Genomic DNA, 15,008 nt, shown 5'->3' on the forward strand with positions numbered 1-15,008 from the left:
ACACAACAAAAAAGACAAGGTTACAAATGAGTTATTTCTCAACTGATACAATGGTGAGATTACAGAATGGGACTAATTTGCTCTAAATTAGTTCAGATGATTTAGGTCTATTAATGTGTCAAGATATGTTGGGAGGTAAATTACATCCACACTTTAATAAATACAAAGCACTGAGCTCTGAAGTACAATGTAAAAACAACAGCTAAAAGCAAGCTGAAGCAAATTATGTTATTTTTGAAATCATCAGGTTCCCAAATAACCACTTGGCTATATATATGAATAGAATAAAATGAGCAAAGAATCTCCACGCATTGAAAATCTTAAGATTCTGAGTTCTTATCAGCAACTGCTGGTAAGTAACATGTAACAGTGGGCTAGTGTTTCTCCTGACATCTTAGAATGATCCAAATATCTTAATGCTTCTCAGTTCATTCAAAAAATACCCACATAATATACAAAATTCTGAACTTCTTCTGCTGTTTATTTCTATGAATATGTATTTCTCATTTCACCCAATAGCATTTCTTTAAGGAAGTCAGTGCATTTTGACTTTACACATTGGACAACAATATGACTTGGAAAAGATAAATAGATGGGTAGATAGATAATAGATAGAGATATAGATTAGATATAGATAAGGATATTGATATAGATATAAATAGATGTGTCTGCCTATCTCACTGATTGTTTGCTGGGTTCCAATCGTAGTAGACTCCTAGTGATGTACATATTCAATACAACAATCCAATTACAAATAATAAATAAAAATATTAGCCCAAAGATCTCAGGGATTATTAGCAATAATTCACATGCAGTTAATTCTTCTGCAGGCAGGCACAAGATAACAATATGTCCCAAAGTCCTGCAAAAAGCAGGTCTTTTTGAAAACTCAGGAACACAAGAGCCAACCTAATAACTGGATGAATTGTGTTCCAGATTTGGGAGCAGCAATTGAAGAAGCCTTGTGCCATGGGTCCTACAAATGACACTCCCTGAAAAAGGGCCTGGGATAAAGTGCTTTCTTACCGATCTTAATAGATGGGCAGAATACATGGCTCCAAAGATACACAGGCCCTAATCTACATAGTGCTATGAAAGTGACAACACCAGGAAGCAAATTGGTAAATAGTACAATTCTCAGAGCAGTTACACTGTGAACTGATTAATAGTCATCTCTCTGAGCCACTTTAAAGGGAGTCCTATGTAAAAGCAATGTGGTAATCCAAACAACAGGTGACCAAAGCAGAAGTAAAAGTGAGCTGGGACAACTTCTTGAGGAAAGATTATACCTGATGCACAAGACAGAGCTGTGTGAAAGATCTCCTCTCATAGCTGCTACTTGCTCCTCATCAAGGAGTAGCTGTGAGAATAGAAGGACCTTATTTTATGGGCCAATTCTGACTGGCAAAACATGATCCTATTCAGAATTAAAGATCAAATTTATCTGAAATCACAATATTTCTATACTACTTGTTGGGATTAAGTCTAATCATGTTTGTCTTTATCCAGACCCTGGGGCACTTCTATTCAGCTGAGATGTAAAGGCGAGTATTTTCAGCATATTAATGATTCCCGACTTCAACTTAATAGACTGTCTCCCCTCACCTTCCTGCAGCTTCATATACATACCAAAGCTACGATTTTTCTTCACCTTCCTGAAATTATTTGTTTAGGAAAAAAAGTGAACCATTAAAGAGCAGTGCCTTCTACCCCTAACTCTTGCACACAGTTCTATAAGTGCAACATGAAGGCTTCTGAGGATAACATGGAGACTTCTGAGAAATCAAACAGTAGCAAGGCAGTCATCCTTCCCCTATCTCAGTCTTGCCACAAATCCTCCATAGGAGCAATCGGTGTGGATTTGTTTCCATATTATGCAGGACAGAATCCAGATATAAATGTATGCAGATAATCCATTTCCTCCAGAGCTCTTGAGAGATTCATATGCTCTCAATAACCTTTTGTTATTTTATTATAAAATGAAAATTACAGCTAAATATCCAAACTTTTATCATGTTTTCTATGATTTACAGTCATGCATGAAAAACATGCTTCTTACCTGAAAATCTAATCTTCATAAAATGACCATACAGAGTATTGCCCTTCCAAAGATTGCAGCTCTCTGGGAGAGATAATCAATCTAATGTTCTGGATAAAAGTGGATGGCTGACTCCTGGGAATATAGCTTGGAGGAATGTTGCAAATGTTGCTGCTGCTCATATGCAATGAATATAAATTTGAAGGCACACTGATGTTCAGCTATCTTATAGCAAAGTGCCACCATTCATTTGGACTAATGCTGACGAGAACGATCACATATTTTATATGGCCTTGAAAGACCAAAAATAAATACTGGTCCAGGCAAAATGGTGCCAGATGATCCCATTATGTTCCTGGTGGGCTGTACTGCAAACAGACTTTTTGCCCCAGGATGATTTGATGATGGCCATCGTGACACATTTTATACTATGACTGTTCTGTATGGCTGAGTTGATGAGGTAGGATATTGTTTCTTCCAAGCACATTGACTCCCAGGATGAAGTTGCAGTGACCAAACCCTAATCTATAAAGTACAGTGCAAAAAAGGGGTGGACTTTGTACTACCTTGTTTTTGTGTAAGACACTAGGCTTGTCAACCGAAAGGAAGGCAACTTAGTTACCAAAGTTAAAAAAGTCAATTTATGCCTATCTAAAGGAGATAATTTGCTCTAGCAATACTGGTATGTTTGAAAAAGAATCCTTAGGGATGTAAAACTAAAAGTCAGATGACATGGGAGGATAAGGTATCCTTGCACAATTCTAAAGTATTTTAAAGAAGAGATGAGAGAAAATTAAGCAAGCTAAAAACACACACATATATATATATATATATATATATATCAATTTGATGATCAGTTCAAGGACAAATGTGCTGATGTTGTGACAACTGAAAAACAGAAAAGCTGGGATTATGTCTATTTGTACAGTATATGAAGGGACAGGGATCCCACCAATAAATTCTATAAACTCTAGATGAGTCTCAGTGTGACTGTACACAAACACATAGATCAACAGTGTGAATCACAGAGACCATGATGAAGTACCACTTTGATTGATGTTGATTTTCTTCACTTTTAATAACTGAACATTCCCTTACAGATTTTTGTCAAGAGGAAATCCAATACAATCTAATTGATATAATTTTAGGGTTGAGAGAAATAGACAGAAATCTTGGCTAAGCCATGTGCTTATTAGATGCCTGATCAATAATTACATCTTTTTCGCAAAGTTAAAATGAAACATAAATAACAAAAAGAGTGGAAAACAATCACTTGCACATTAAAAACACAACTTAAACAATTATCAGTAACATTACTGTTAACAGTTTGATCCACAATTCTCCAAGTACACTTGTATGTTGAATCAGTATTTAACTCAGCTTTTTCAGCAAAGGTTTTAATTTTTTGCTCAGAAGTCACTCCCATATAAAAAAGAGTGTGCTGCACAATATTTTTAGATCAGGAGTTTGAAAACTTTTTTGTCCTGACAGCTATAGTTGCCCCATGAATGGATACATTCTAGAAAGAAAGTAGGATCAGCGTAAAGTTGTAAGTACTAGGACTAAATAAAAATTTAAATGTATATTAAATTTGTAAAATACAGTTAATATTATGAAATCATTTATCCTTTGTAAATTTAACATCTTAATTTTTAAAAACTAAAAACTGCAATTTGGCAGCAAGTATTGTAAGGATTGGGAGCTACAACCAAATATTTTTTGGGTACTCAGAACATATAAAATATTCCTAGGCTGTCTCATATGTTTGTACCCCAATTAGTATGTTACTAAGGTAAATGAGTCTCATTGAATATAATATTTATAAATACACGAATGATTGCATCATAAGCACAAATACAAATCAATATTCATGGCAATAATTCTAATCAAGGCAACTATTTATGAAATTTAGCAAGTTGTTGTAATAAAAGGAATGAGGAGACCAATTTAATCAATTCAGATCTGCTCCATTCTTGAGGAATCTCCATTCTGCCATAACTTGGATGATCAGGCTTGTGTCCCTCTTCTCTAAAGACCCCACCAAGGCACCCAGCCTGCACTAACCGTGAAGGGTTGTTCTGGAGCATGTTGACATACAACCCAATGAGAACATGTTCATCAGCCAGCCTGTCTGCAACATCGAGGCTATACTGTAACCTGAAACAGGGTTGAGGGGAGGAGGGTGCAGTCCGGACAGACAAAGAGAAATAAAACAGAGAAAGCAGGAGCAAGTAAGAGTGCGAAATGGGACTTTACAAATGCGTAGTCAATTGTTCTTCAGTTTGTTACCAAACCCAACCATTGCAGGTAGAGTTCAGGACAGAACTTAAGACAGCGGGCCTATAGAGCAAAGGTATCAATTTGCTAGTACAGTACATACAGACCACCTACAAAGTTTTATAGGGCAGTGATGCTCAAGAACGTGCACAAACTAGCCTAGGATTAGTGCTACTATGAAGCATAATGTAAAAAAAAAATCCTACAAATTTGCTAATTTTATCTGCAAATCCTAAGCAAATATATTCAGAAACAATTTCAATGATAGTATATATTTTACTGTAGTGCTAATCTTTATAAGCAGAGAAGTCATGTTAAATGGTTCCCAGGAATGAAAACTTTCAAACAGCATGCAGAAGATTACATGTGAAGAGGCTTGTGCTCATAAAATATTCTTTACATAAGGCAACCTAGTCTACCAGAGAGAAGGTTAAAGGTGGTTCATCTCTCTGATATACTAGATTTTCAGTGGAAAATATTTTTTATGGGAAGGAACAAATATATGATTTCTCCAAATGCAGGTTAAAAGGACAGAGTCCTAGGAACAGTATATTACATTACTGAATTGCAAAAACAGATTAGCTGTTTAAGATAAGCACATAATATGAAATCTGGATAGATACACAGCAAAATGTAGAATTATATTTTAAGAGTATATTCAAAAATCATTAAAATTGTATAATGTGTGCATGTGAACACACCTAATTCCTCTGGTGTGGTAATTAAAACTATCTATGGTTATATTCTTAGTAAAATACATAATATATTGAAAGGAAAAGGCATTTGCTTTAGTTGTGTTAGTATAAGCTACTAATGCCTTTTGAAACTTACCCTTTGCCTTTCAAAAAAACTGGAACAGCCCTAGCCAGAAATTTGTCCTGCTCTACTTCATTATTCTTGTAAGGTGAGCTAGTTAATAAGACAATAAATATTGATATCTAACTATTATTGAAACCTATTCACTAACTGAAACCTAAGTAATTTATAATAAAAATTATGAATAGCTACTTAAGAGTAAGAATGCTTTCCCCAGTACAATATAAATACCTCATCACAGAATTGCAGTCTAAAACTATAATTATAAAAAATAAATATTGCATAAATGTAAAATAACTTGCAACACTTTCGCTACAGAATATTTTTCACAACTTTAAATGTCCTGCCCACTAAATGATAACAACTTTGGAATAACTTGATAATAATGTCCTTAAATTTTTAAGAGTTGCTAACTAGGCATTGTATGGAACAAAAGTGAAAAATACTAACACTTTAAAAATCATTTTTTAATATAGGGTTTCTGCAGGAAGCATGGGAATGCAATAAAAACACAGTCGTTTTGTTACCACAGAAAAATAATCTTCCCACATGGATATATTCAAGAAAATCTACATGAAACTGAAGAAGCACTTAATGAAGACTTTAATCTTAGGAAAGTATATTTATTTAGGTATCTCTGCACTGATAGTTCAATACTACATTTTAAGTCTTATGTTAAAGTGTACTTTAAAAACCCAAAATTAATTTCTTAACGCAGAGAACAAATATAATATAAAAGGATTTTAAAAACATATTTCAAATGAAATGTATTATAAAAACTTGTCCCTGTTTCATTTTACTCCATTCCTATTTGTCAGTGCGAAAACAGACTTTTCGTGACAGCTGCTGGCTATATAATTTGTATTATAGCCAAACTATATATGGCTGTATGTCTGTCATTCAAAATTGTGGATTCCTCTGTTTAAAACATAATACCAGAAGATGATATAAAGGGAAAAAACTTTACCTAATCCACAATGCAGTTAGTCCCAAATGAACTTATTTATTTATTTAATCCAACTGAATCTGCAGCTACTACATTAATATAACAGTGTGGACTTAAGTTTTCATCCACTTCATTATATCACTGACATCTAATTCAGGAGATGAAGATGATCCAAAATCCCATGAAGCAAGTTTCAGTATGAACAGAAGTTGTATATGTGCAGGGGACAAAAGTAGGACATCCCTTTTTCATTTATGCTAGGGATATTTCTTTATATGTAAAGGGAAATTACGATGTACCCAAAGGGCAATTATCTCTCAGAAGAGCATCACTTCACAGGAACATTAGTATTTCCATCTGTGGTAAATGTGTCATGATAAATATAACTAGGAACCGAGAATAAAATGAGGGGTAAATTCTCTCTAATTTCTAAAATACCATAATATTAATTCAAAATTAAATGCTAGTGTTTAAGGGCTAATTCTTTCTGGTATGAATATATCAGATTTCCAATATAGCCAAAATCTGCAAGTGAATTAAGATGATCAAACCTAAGACATGATCGGTGTTATTAAATCCTACTTTAGAAATTTAGCAGAAAATATTTTAAACTCTCAATCCTTTTGGAATTTGACATAGAATCTGCTTCTATACTGCTGATGAATATCATAGGTTCCATATATTTCTTCAACATGGTAGATTTCATCTCTTTCATATGTTGCATTCAATCTGGAGGCATTGTACTGGCAACAAGCCAAGACTCCAGAATACTGGAATGCTAAGAGATTCTGATATCTGCCTATTCCATTCCAGCATCTTATACCAGTGGTGGCGAACCTATGGCACGGGTGCCAGAGGCGGCACTCAAAGCCCTCTCTGTGGGCACTCACACCATCGCCCCAGTCCTAGGCCTTCATCTGGGTTTTATAAAACCTTTTCGCTTTAAGCCTCTGCCATGTGCAAAAAAAAAAAGGTTCAATCAATGAGTCAATTTCAACTTCTCGCGGGGAAAAAAAAAATCTTGCAAAGTTGGAATTGATTGGTTGAACTTTTTAGTCCCACCCAGTCTGTCATTACCACAGCAGCCATGCCCACCCAATGGGCCACACCCACCCAATGGGCCATGCCCACCCAATGGGCCACGCCCACCCAATGGACCACACCCACCTAATGGGCCACACCCACCCAGCACCCGACAATGCATAAGTGGGTTTGGGGTTGCAGTTTGGGCACTCAGTCTCTAAAAGGTTCGCCATCACTGTCTTATACCAACATAAAGCAGAATTCAGCAGCATTTTATTCAAGATGTTAGGAATCTCACTGTAAATAATAAATTTAATTATTTTTTTTATAAGATTCCAAATTATATATATATTGATATAAACATCTGTGAATAACGCAATACAGTGATCAACAGTTGCATACTGAAATTAATTTCCTACTAAGCAATGGAGGAGGCATACATACAGTGGTGGGATTCGCACTGGTTCGGCAGAACCGATACCTAATTTTTTGTTGAGTTCGGCGAACCGGTTATGATCATCTGTCAGTGTCAAAATTAAAAAAGCAGGAAACATCACCTAGGGAAAGATACGCTATTCTGGACTCCTTTTAACATTCTGGGAATGTCACAAGGTAAATTACCTTCGCTTTTCAACAGCGATACAAATAAAATTTGACCGGATTTATTCCAGAGTTTCTGTCGGGGTTAGTGGAGTCTTCAGCCATGCAGTGGGACCTAGAGCCACCCACACTGACCGTTCTGATCCGATTCCCTTTGTTCCTACTTTGTACTGGATTCAATCCTACGCTGCCCCCTCTGTAGAGCTTGGAACACTTCTGGCCACTGCCATGGCTCTTTGCGCAGGGAAGGCATTCACCTAAACACCGTTCCCGTGAAAGGACTTCTGGAGCCACCATGGCCTGCCCCCTCCCCTCCTTTTCCTCTGCAGGCTGCCCCAGGCTGGCTGGGAGCCATTGTACAATTTCGTGGTGGCCATCCATGTTGGAACGCATTCAATCTTAGCTCCACAAGAAACAGCTCCACAAGAAACAGCAAGGGACCTGCCCCCGCTGCGTCGGCCCTGCACCCTGTGCACCCAGGCAGCTTCGGCTTCTCACCAGCTTCGTGCTGCCCAGCCCAGCCTCTTGACGCTGTGAGGACAGCGCCCCGCTGCCTGCCCAAACCGGGCAGGCTGGGGACTGGGCGGCATTGCACAGGTAATGACTCTCATGCCACTTGTGGCATCCCCTCTTCCGGAGCCCACCAAGCCGGATATATGACATAGGCAAGGGCCATTTGCTGGCCCCTTCCAGGAGATGGTGCATTTCTTCATTCCTCACAAAGGGTGACACCTCCCCAGCTGCGTTTCTTGCCTGTTTTTCTCCCTTCCTCATCTCAAATATTTTCCTGCCACTCTGCTCTGAAGGAAGGAAGGAAGGAAGGAAGGAAGGAAGGAAGGAAGGAAGGAAGGAAGGAAGGAAGGAAGGAAGGAGATGGGAATGAGAAAGAGGAAGGGAGGAAGAGAAACAGGAAGGAAGAAAGGAAGGGAAGGAAGGAGATGGGAATGAGAAAGAGGGAGGGAGGAAGGGAAACAGGAAGGAAGAAAGGAGATTGGAATGAGAGGAAGGGAGGGTCTGAGGGAAGTCCTGCCTTAGTCCTGCCCTGCTGCCCTTTCACCATCCCCTTGCCCCCTCCTCCTGACCTATCCTGGGGGTCTCCCACCCTATAGCTAAGGATGCTTTGGTTACAAAGCCGGGTCTCTTCGCATGGAGTGGGCCTCCCTCTGACCCATGCATTTTGCCCTCTTGTACCCACCATGAGCAACCATGCCAAGGAGAGCGAGCACAGCAGCAGCAGACTTGAGGAGGAGGTAAGCGCAGCTGGGTGCCCCCTTGGGGAAGTGGGGCTGGGCTAGGTGCCATGGGAGCTTGAGGGCTGGGCTGGGTGTTTGATCTCCGCTGCCCAAGGCTCCAGGCAGCCCGCAGCACCGTCCAGCCCCCTTGCATGGCCTGAGAGGGACAGCAAGGCTCCTCCAGTGGACCATGCCTTGGGACTCGTCCCGGTCCCACCCCCCTCTGCCAGAGACCCTTGGATCTTCCCCAGTCTCCCGCAGGCACCCCTGGTGCAAGTGACGGCGAGCTGGCCATGCCCACCCAGTAGCCCACCCTGGCCATATCCACCTGGCCCCCCGAGGGCAACCACAAGGCTGATGCGGCCCTCAATGAAATTGAGTTTGACACCCCTGGTTTAATGGCTTGCACCCTGCAGTGACCGCCCCCTGACTTGTTTGCACCGCCGGTGGCCGCCACAATGAGCAAAAAAGCCCGAGAGCAGCACCGTGCATGGTGAGGGGGCGCAGGACTTAGGAATAAATGCTTCATCTCTTCTAGTTTCCCAACTAATGCATACAGGAGGCCGCCAAGTATTAGCTGGGGTTGTGGCAGAGAACTGATTGTTAAATTATTTAAATCCCACCACTGCATACATAGTAACAAATATATATGAAGTACAGGAATTAAAATAACATGAAATAAAGGAGAATTTAACTTTCATGAAGGGAAAAATACTATCTAATCTATATGTTTCAGCTTGTCATTTATCTGATTTCATTTCAAACACTTCTAGTAAAAATATTTATTTTCAAATATTATAGAAAGAAACATACTGTCCCAGAGATCTATTTAAATCTTGAGGAAACAAGTCATTATCTGTTTCAATAAGGGAGCAATATAGACTAACCCAGCATTGCACTAGTTAAAGGCTTTGCGTCATATAAATAAAGCTGATTTTAAAAACGTATTTCAGGACCCAAAATACAGTAAAATATTGCAGAAGATTGAAATGGGATCAGATCAAATTCTCTTTTCTTAGGCATCAGCTAAAAAAGCTAAATTACAGTTGGGTGTTTGTAGCAGGGGGTTCAAGTAGAAATTGGGGGAAGGTATTCGGTTTTTAATTTTGATATGTCTGTTTGGGAGCTTATACCACGTTTTTCAACAATTTCCCACTTTAAAGGACAGGAAAGTATGCCATCAAGTTTTAGCAATAATGCACAAAGAATCTAAAGGATGCAAAAAGAGAATCCAAGGAGTAAGCATGAAGACTGGCTACTCCTGCTCTACTTCATAACCTTCAGGTGTAATGGAGGTAGCTGGGGTTTCTAGGAATTGCTCTGAATGCTGCTGAAGAGTATCAGATTGCAAAGACTGAATTGGCTTAATTCTTTAAGTATTATTCAGGTTATCAGTATCTACCAGAAATTGATTAAATGCATTCACCATGTTCTCATTTATTTTTAAGTGCAAACTTGGTTTGTCACTCAACAGCAAGATTCATTTACTACTTCTGAAATTTCGTGTTTTAAATTCAGAATACTGTTATTTTATATATATATATTTACACACATACAAAACATAGAATTGTTTGGACACTCAGAACAAATTACATTGTACTTTGAATTCTGCCTTTAATGTTTTATCAGATGTGAAAGTAGACTGTTCCTCCATTTGATTTCTTTTTTGTGGGTGGCTGTGGGGTGTGTAGGAATATGTTTAGAATAATTTGATGCAATATGTAATAATACAGTTGGATATATGTATGAGAATAGAGAAAGGTTCAACAAAATGAATCTACATATATTACATTCCTTCATAACCATATGTTTTAAAAATGATATTCATGATGTCATTTGTGAAAATGCATACTGTTTTACTGATACTGCAGTCCTGTACCAGTTTATTTGGAAGTAAATGTATATAGTTAATGGACATTTTCCCTGTTAAAAATATATAGAATTGTGATCTTAACTTTATGAAACATCTATAAAATCTGATTCAAATCAGGCACATTTCACATATGGAGTATTATATGTTTCTTTGAAAAATGAATAAATTTTAGAAGAACTCTTATTGTATGGGTAAGCACATTAGATCAACAGGTCAGTATATTCAAACTTTTATCATGCAAGAATGCCCGGCCAGCTATTTCTAAGAATCTCAAAGGTAGGACATTGAGGATATTTAAACATAATTGCTGCATGCGTGAATAAGACCTGTACCTTGGGAATTCTTCTGAGAAAATAACTATTGGAAGTAAAATGAAAGACATCATTAATAGGATTAATCAAACTGAATAATTGAAGAGGGAAATATTTATTTACTACATTTCTAGGACACCCAGACAACTCTGGACAGCTATACAAAACACAATAAAATATAAAACAATATAAAATCAAGCATAAAAAAATAACAAGTATATATAGAGAAACCGCCAAGAGGCACAACATATAACCACTACATTCATTACTAAAAGAGGACTTGTCCAACCTGCATAATCCCAGGCCTAAAAACATAACAAAGTTTTTAGAGATACTTTGAAGGCTGGTAAGGGAGGTGAGCAACACCCTTGGCAACAAGTGAAATTCACATAGTAGTAGCTAAGAAAAATCCTTAGGACCAAGAGGACCAAATACCCAGACTTGCTAGGGTTGAGCATAACTCTGTTCATCCTCATCCATGCCTCAACAGCTTCCCATTCACTTGGAGAAGTTTGGACAGTATTGCTTTGTTTGCTAGTGGTTGAGCTGTATAACTGGGTACCATCTATATACTGATGATACCTGACCCCCAACTAATGACCACAGGTAGAAGTTAAACAGGAGGAGCAAGAGTGTTGACCCCTGAGTCACCCCACAAAATTAGGGCTTTGGAAGTCAACCTCCCTCCTCCTATCAACACCAACTATAACCATTCACAAAGAAAGGAGGAGTATCACTATAACAGGTATCCTCCATTCCATACCCTGCAGCTGGTTCAGAAGGATAATCTGACTGGTATTAGCAAAAGCCCCAGTCAAACTATCCTTCTGAACCAGCTGCAGGATATAGAATGGGGGACAGAGTGTTATAGTGGTACTCCTCCTTCATCTGTGAATGGTTACAGTTGGTCAGGTTGCTTGTAGCATCACCATCCCAGCCTTCCCATAACTCATCAAGTTCTGTCTCAGTTTCTATATCCCAACTTGAAACCTAACTGAAAAGAGTACAGATAATAAAAGGAAGTTGGAAAATGGGTGGAAATTTTCCAGGGAGGTTGGATTTAGCAATGTCTTCTTAACAAGGGGAAGTACTACCACTCCTTGGCAGGTGGGACCACCCCATCTTGTGGATGTAGATATCACCGAATTGACTCAACCACCTGAAACAGCCTTCAGAAAACATGGGAGGCAAAGTAAGGCAATAAATAGGTAGTTGGGTTCACAAGCCTCAAGAGTTCATCCATTTCTTCAGAAATCACAGGATCAAACTTGTTCCACTTAACTGGGCCAGTTCATAGTTCTATCATCTCATTTCTATTTGCCTGGTTAGAGTTCAATTTTGAGCAAATCTGAGTGATTTTACCCACTGGATATCTAGAGTATTCTTCACAGGGGCCCAAAAGATGTTCTTGTGGTTCATCCCTGCCTATCAAAAAGTGGGATAACCAAAGAAGGTAGTGATCTGTTAACAGCAGATATGACAAGGGAAGAGAAATAACTATATTTCACCAATCTTATTAATATGATATTAATATTAATATTACATATGCTTGGTTATATTTGCTCTCTATTTTCCTCTAATAGCATTCTGTCTCTTCTGAAAACACTTCTCTGGTGTTTCAGCTCCTGGAGTTCCTCAAAGAACCAAAGAACCCCATAGGAACAATCTAATCTAAGGCTTCAGTCATCCACCTGTTCCAGTTAATCACCATGATTAACCCATCATGGTTAATCAGACAATCCATCAGATCCTTGGGCAAAACCTCAAATACTATTTGAAACCCTAATGAGTCCATTAGGTGCTTTGGGTGGACTGACTGAAAATGTCCTACCTCCATATGGAGAAGGGGAGCACTAAAAAGCAATCAGAGGGTTATATGACTATGTTACAGGAGTGAAAGTGATGTCTTTAGATCAATTTCCAACTGTCCTGAAATAAAAATTAGAACACGTGTGATGTCTGTCAAGGATTAGTCACTCAATAATTTAGGACAGGTCCATGGCTGTATTTGATGGAGCAATCATGGCTCTTGAGGATTTAACTGCCAAGCTAGCCATGAAATCCAGTAGCTCAGGCAGGGATGTCACAGTGCAACAGAGAGGCCAATGGAGCAGTAATAAACCTAGCTGCTTCCTGGAATGCAGCAAACCCAAATCCTTTGTGTATGTTGTGCCATTATCAATAATAATAACAACAACTACTGTAAATTACCCATACCTAGCATCAGCTAATAATAGTATTTTAACTACATTGTGCATTTGAATGCTTACTTTATACAAAGTGTAAGTTAAACATTGGAAATTTCAAATTAACATGGAATTAATTTGAAGCCCAATTCAAACTACAAAAATATTCTTTATTTTAAAAAAAGAAAAGCCTACTTCTTTGATTAGTATTCTTAAGGAATGACAAATATGTAACATATTGGTTTTAGTGTACAGGTTACAAAACTACATCAATTAGTAGTTTAGTGCTCTCATACTGACCGTGAATTGTTGTGTAGCTTATTTACATACAGGTTTATAATAGCATGCTCATCAACCACCGGACTGTCTATATTTATACTCTCAAGTAACCTGAATGAGTTAAACAATGAAACCTCATTAACAGGATGTATATGCAGAAATACACATATATGACGGGGATTTAATGCATCCAACTGAGTTCCACTGCAGAAAGACTACTGCCTTTAAATAATAATGTATAAACATGTAATTCAAGTTAAGAAGACCTAGGAATAAAAATAATTAGAAGATACTACTAGTTATATCACTGAGTGAGAGGAAATATTCTTAAGTGTAAAAAAATCCCAACAATTGATTTATCATGTCATAGGGTATCAGTTGACACTCATACAACTTACAAAAGGGTTTTGCCATTGTAAGAGATTTGTGAAGCCCCAATAATTAAGGAAGGGTGGCTTACATATTCTTCATAGACACTCCAATAAGCAAATTAAACACACAAAACGTTGACTATGATTATTTCTTTATATGCCTTTATACAGCATTTTTACTGTGTTTATGATGGAGTCACAAAGGAGTGTTGTACAACCAATGTGATTCTGGGCAAAGTAACAAACACGGCTTACGATATTAAACTACATGGCACACACATATAGTTTTCCGCAGAACATGCATGGAGTGACTAGATGCCATCTAGACTGATTGTGAGATTGGGATTTTTTTATGGGATCTGGCTGTCACTTAACTTGAACTAGTTATTCTAACTTTGATGTCTTATATATGTTAATCCTGATTGTAGATATTTATTAACACAAAACCTGTTTAGATTTGGCCAGTGTCATTCCAAGGCAATCTGAGTGCTTCCTTGTCCTCAGTGATGAATGAAAACCCCGAACTATTTTATTTTATTTGTTTATATTTTAAAGCAAATACAGAGAACCCTTTGGTGTCCTGTAGCTTCATTTAACTTTTGGGGAGGTAATAAGAGATGCAGCATGCAAACCAATATTTAAAAGTGATGAATGCATCATTACACATTGTCAAACTGGAATTTTCAGTTGAATTTTTTCAGAGGGGAAGAAATAGAGGATTTTTCTCTACAAAATCTACATCGCTTTCAGGGTTTACACCACAGTAGTTTCCTTTTTAAAAAAGAAGTTCAGTATTTGAATTAGCCTTGGAAGTGCAAATCACCAAAACCTATTTTAAACAAAAAAAAGTAAAAGGATACTTTGCTTACTTTGTACTATCTTTTCATAGTAATATTTAAAATTAAAATAAACAATCCTGCATTTAATTATATGCAATGTGTTTTTTAAAAAACCCACTCACCTTCTGTTTGTGAAAGGGCTTCCTGAGGGAACAGAGTGGGAGAATAGTGTGTCATTCATGCTGGTTACTGGTCTAGGAGGCCTTGAAAAAAAAAA

At 37.9% G+C, this 15,008-nt stretch overlaps 1 protein-coding gene across 2 annotated transcripts in view; it reads right to left on the reverse strand.

Moving 5' to 3' along the window:
- The window catches only part of DTNA (dystrobrevin alpha), an 80,811-nt gene that overhangs the window by 25,615 nt on the left and 40,188 nt on the right, over window positions 1–15,008 (reverse strand). For both annotated transcript variants that reach the window (XM_029284068.1, XM_015815626.1), the window contains one exon: window positions 14,914–14,994. In XM_029284068.1, the coding sequence (XP_029139901.1) occupies window positions 14,914–14,994 (81 nt within the window). The remainder of the gene's footprint in view (window positions 1–14,913; window positions 14,995–15,008) is intronic.

The sequence above is a fragment of the Protobothrops mucrosquamatus genome, unplaced genomic scaffold (assembly GCF_001527695.2).
Source record: "Protobothrops mucrosquamatus isolate PMUCROS unplaced genomic scaffold, P.Mucros_1.0 scaffold356, whole genome shotgun sequence".
Classification (NCBI taxonomy): Eukaryota; Metazoa; Chordata; class Lepidosauria; order Squamata; family Viperidae; genus Protobothrops; species Protobothrops mucrosquamatus.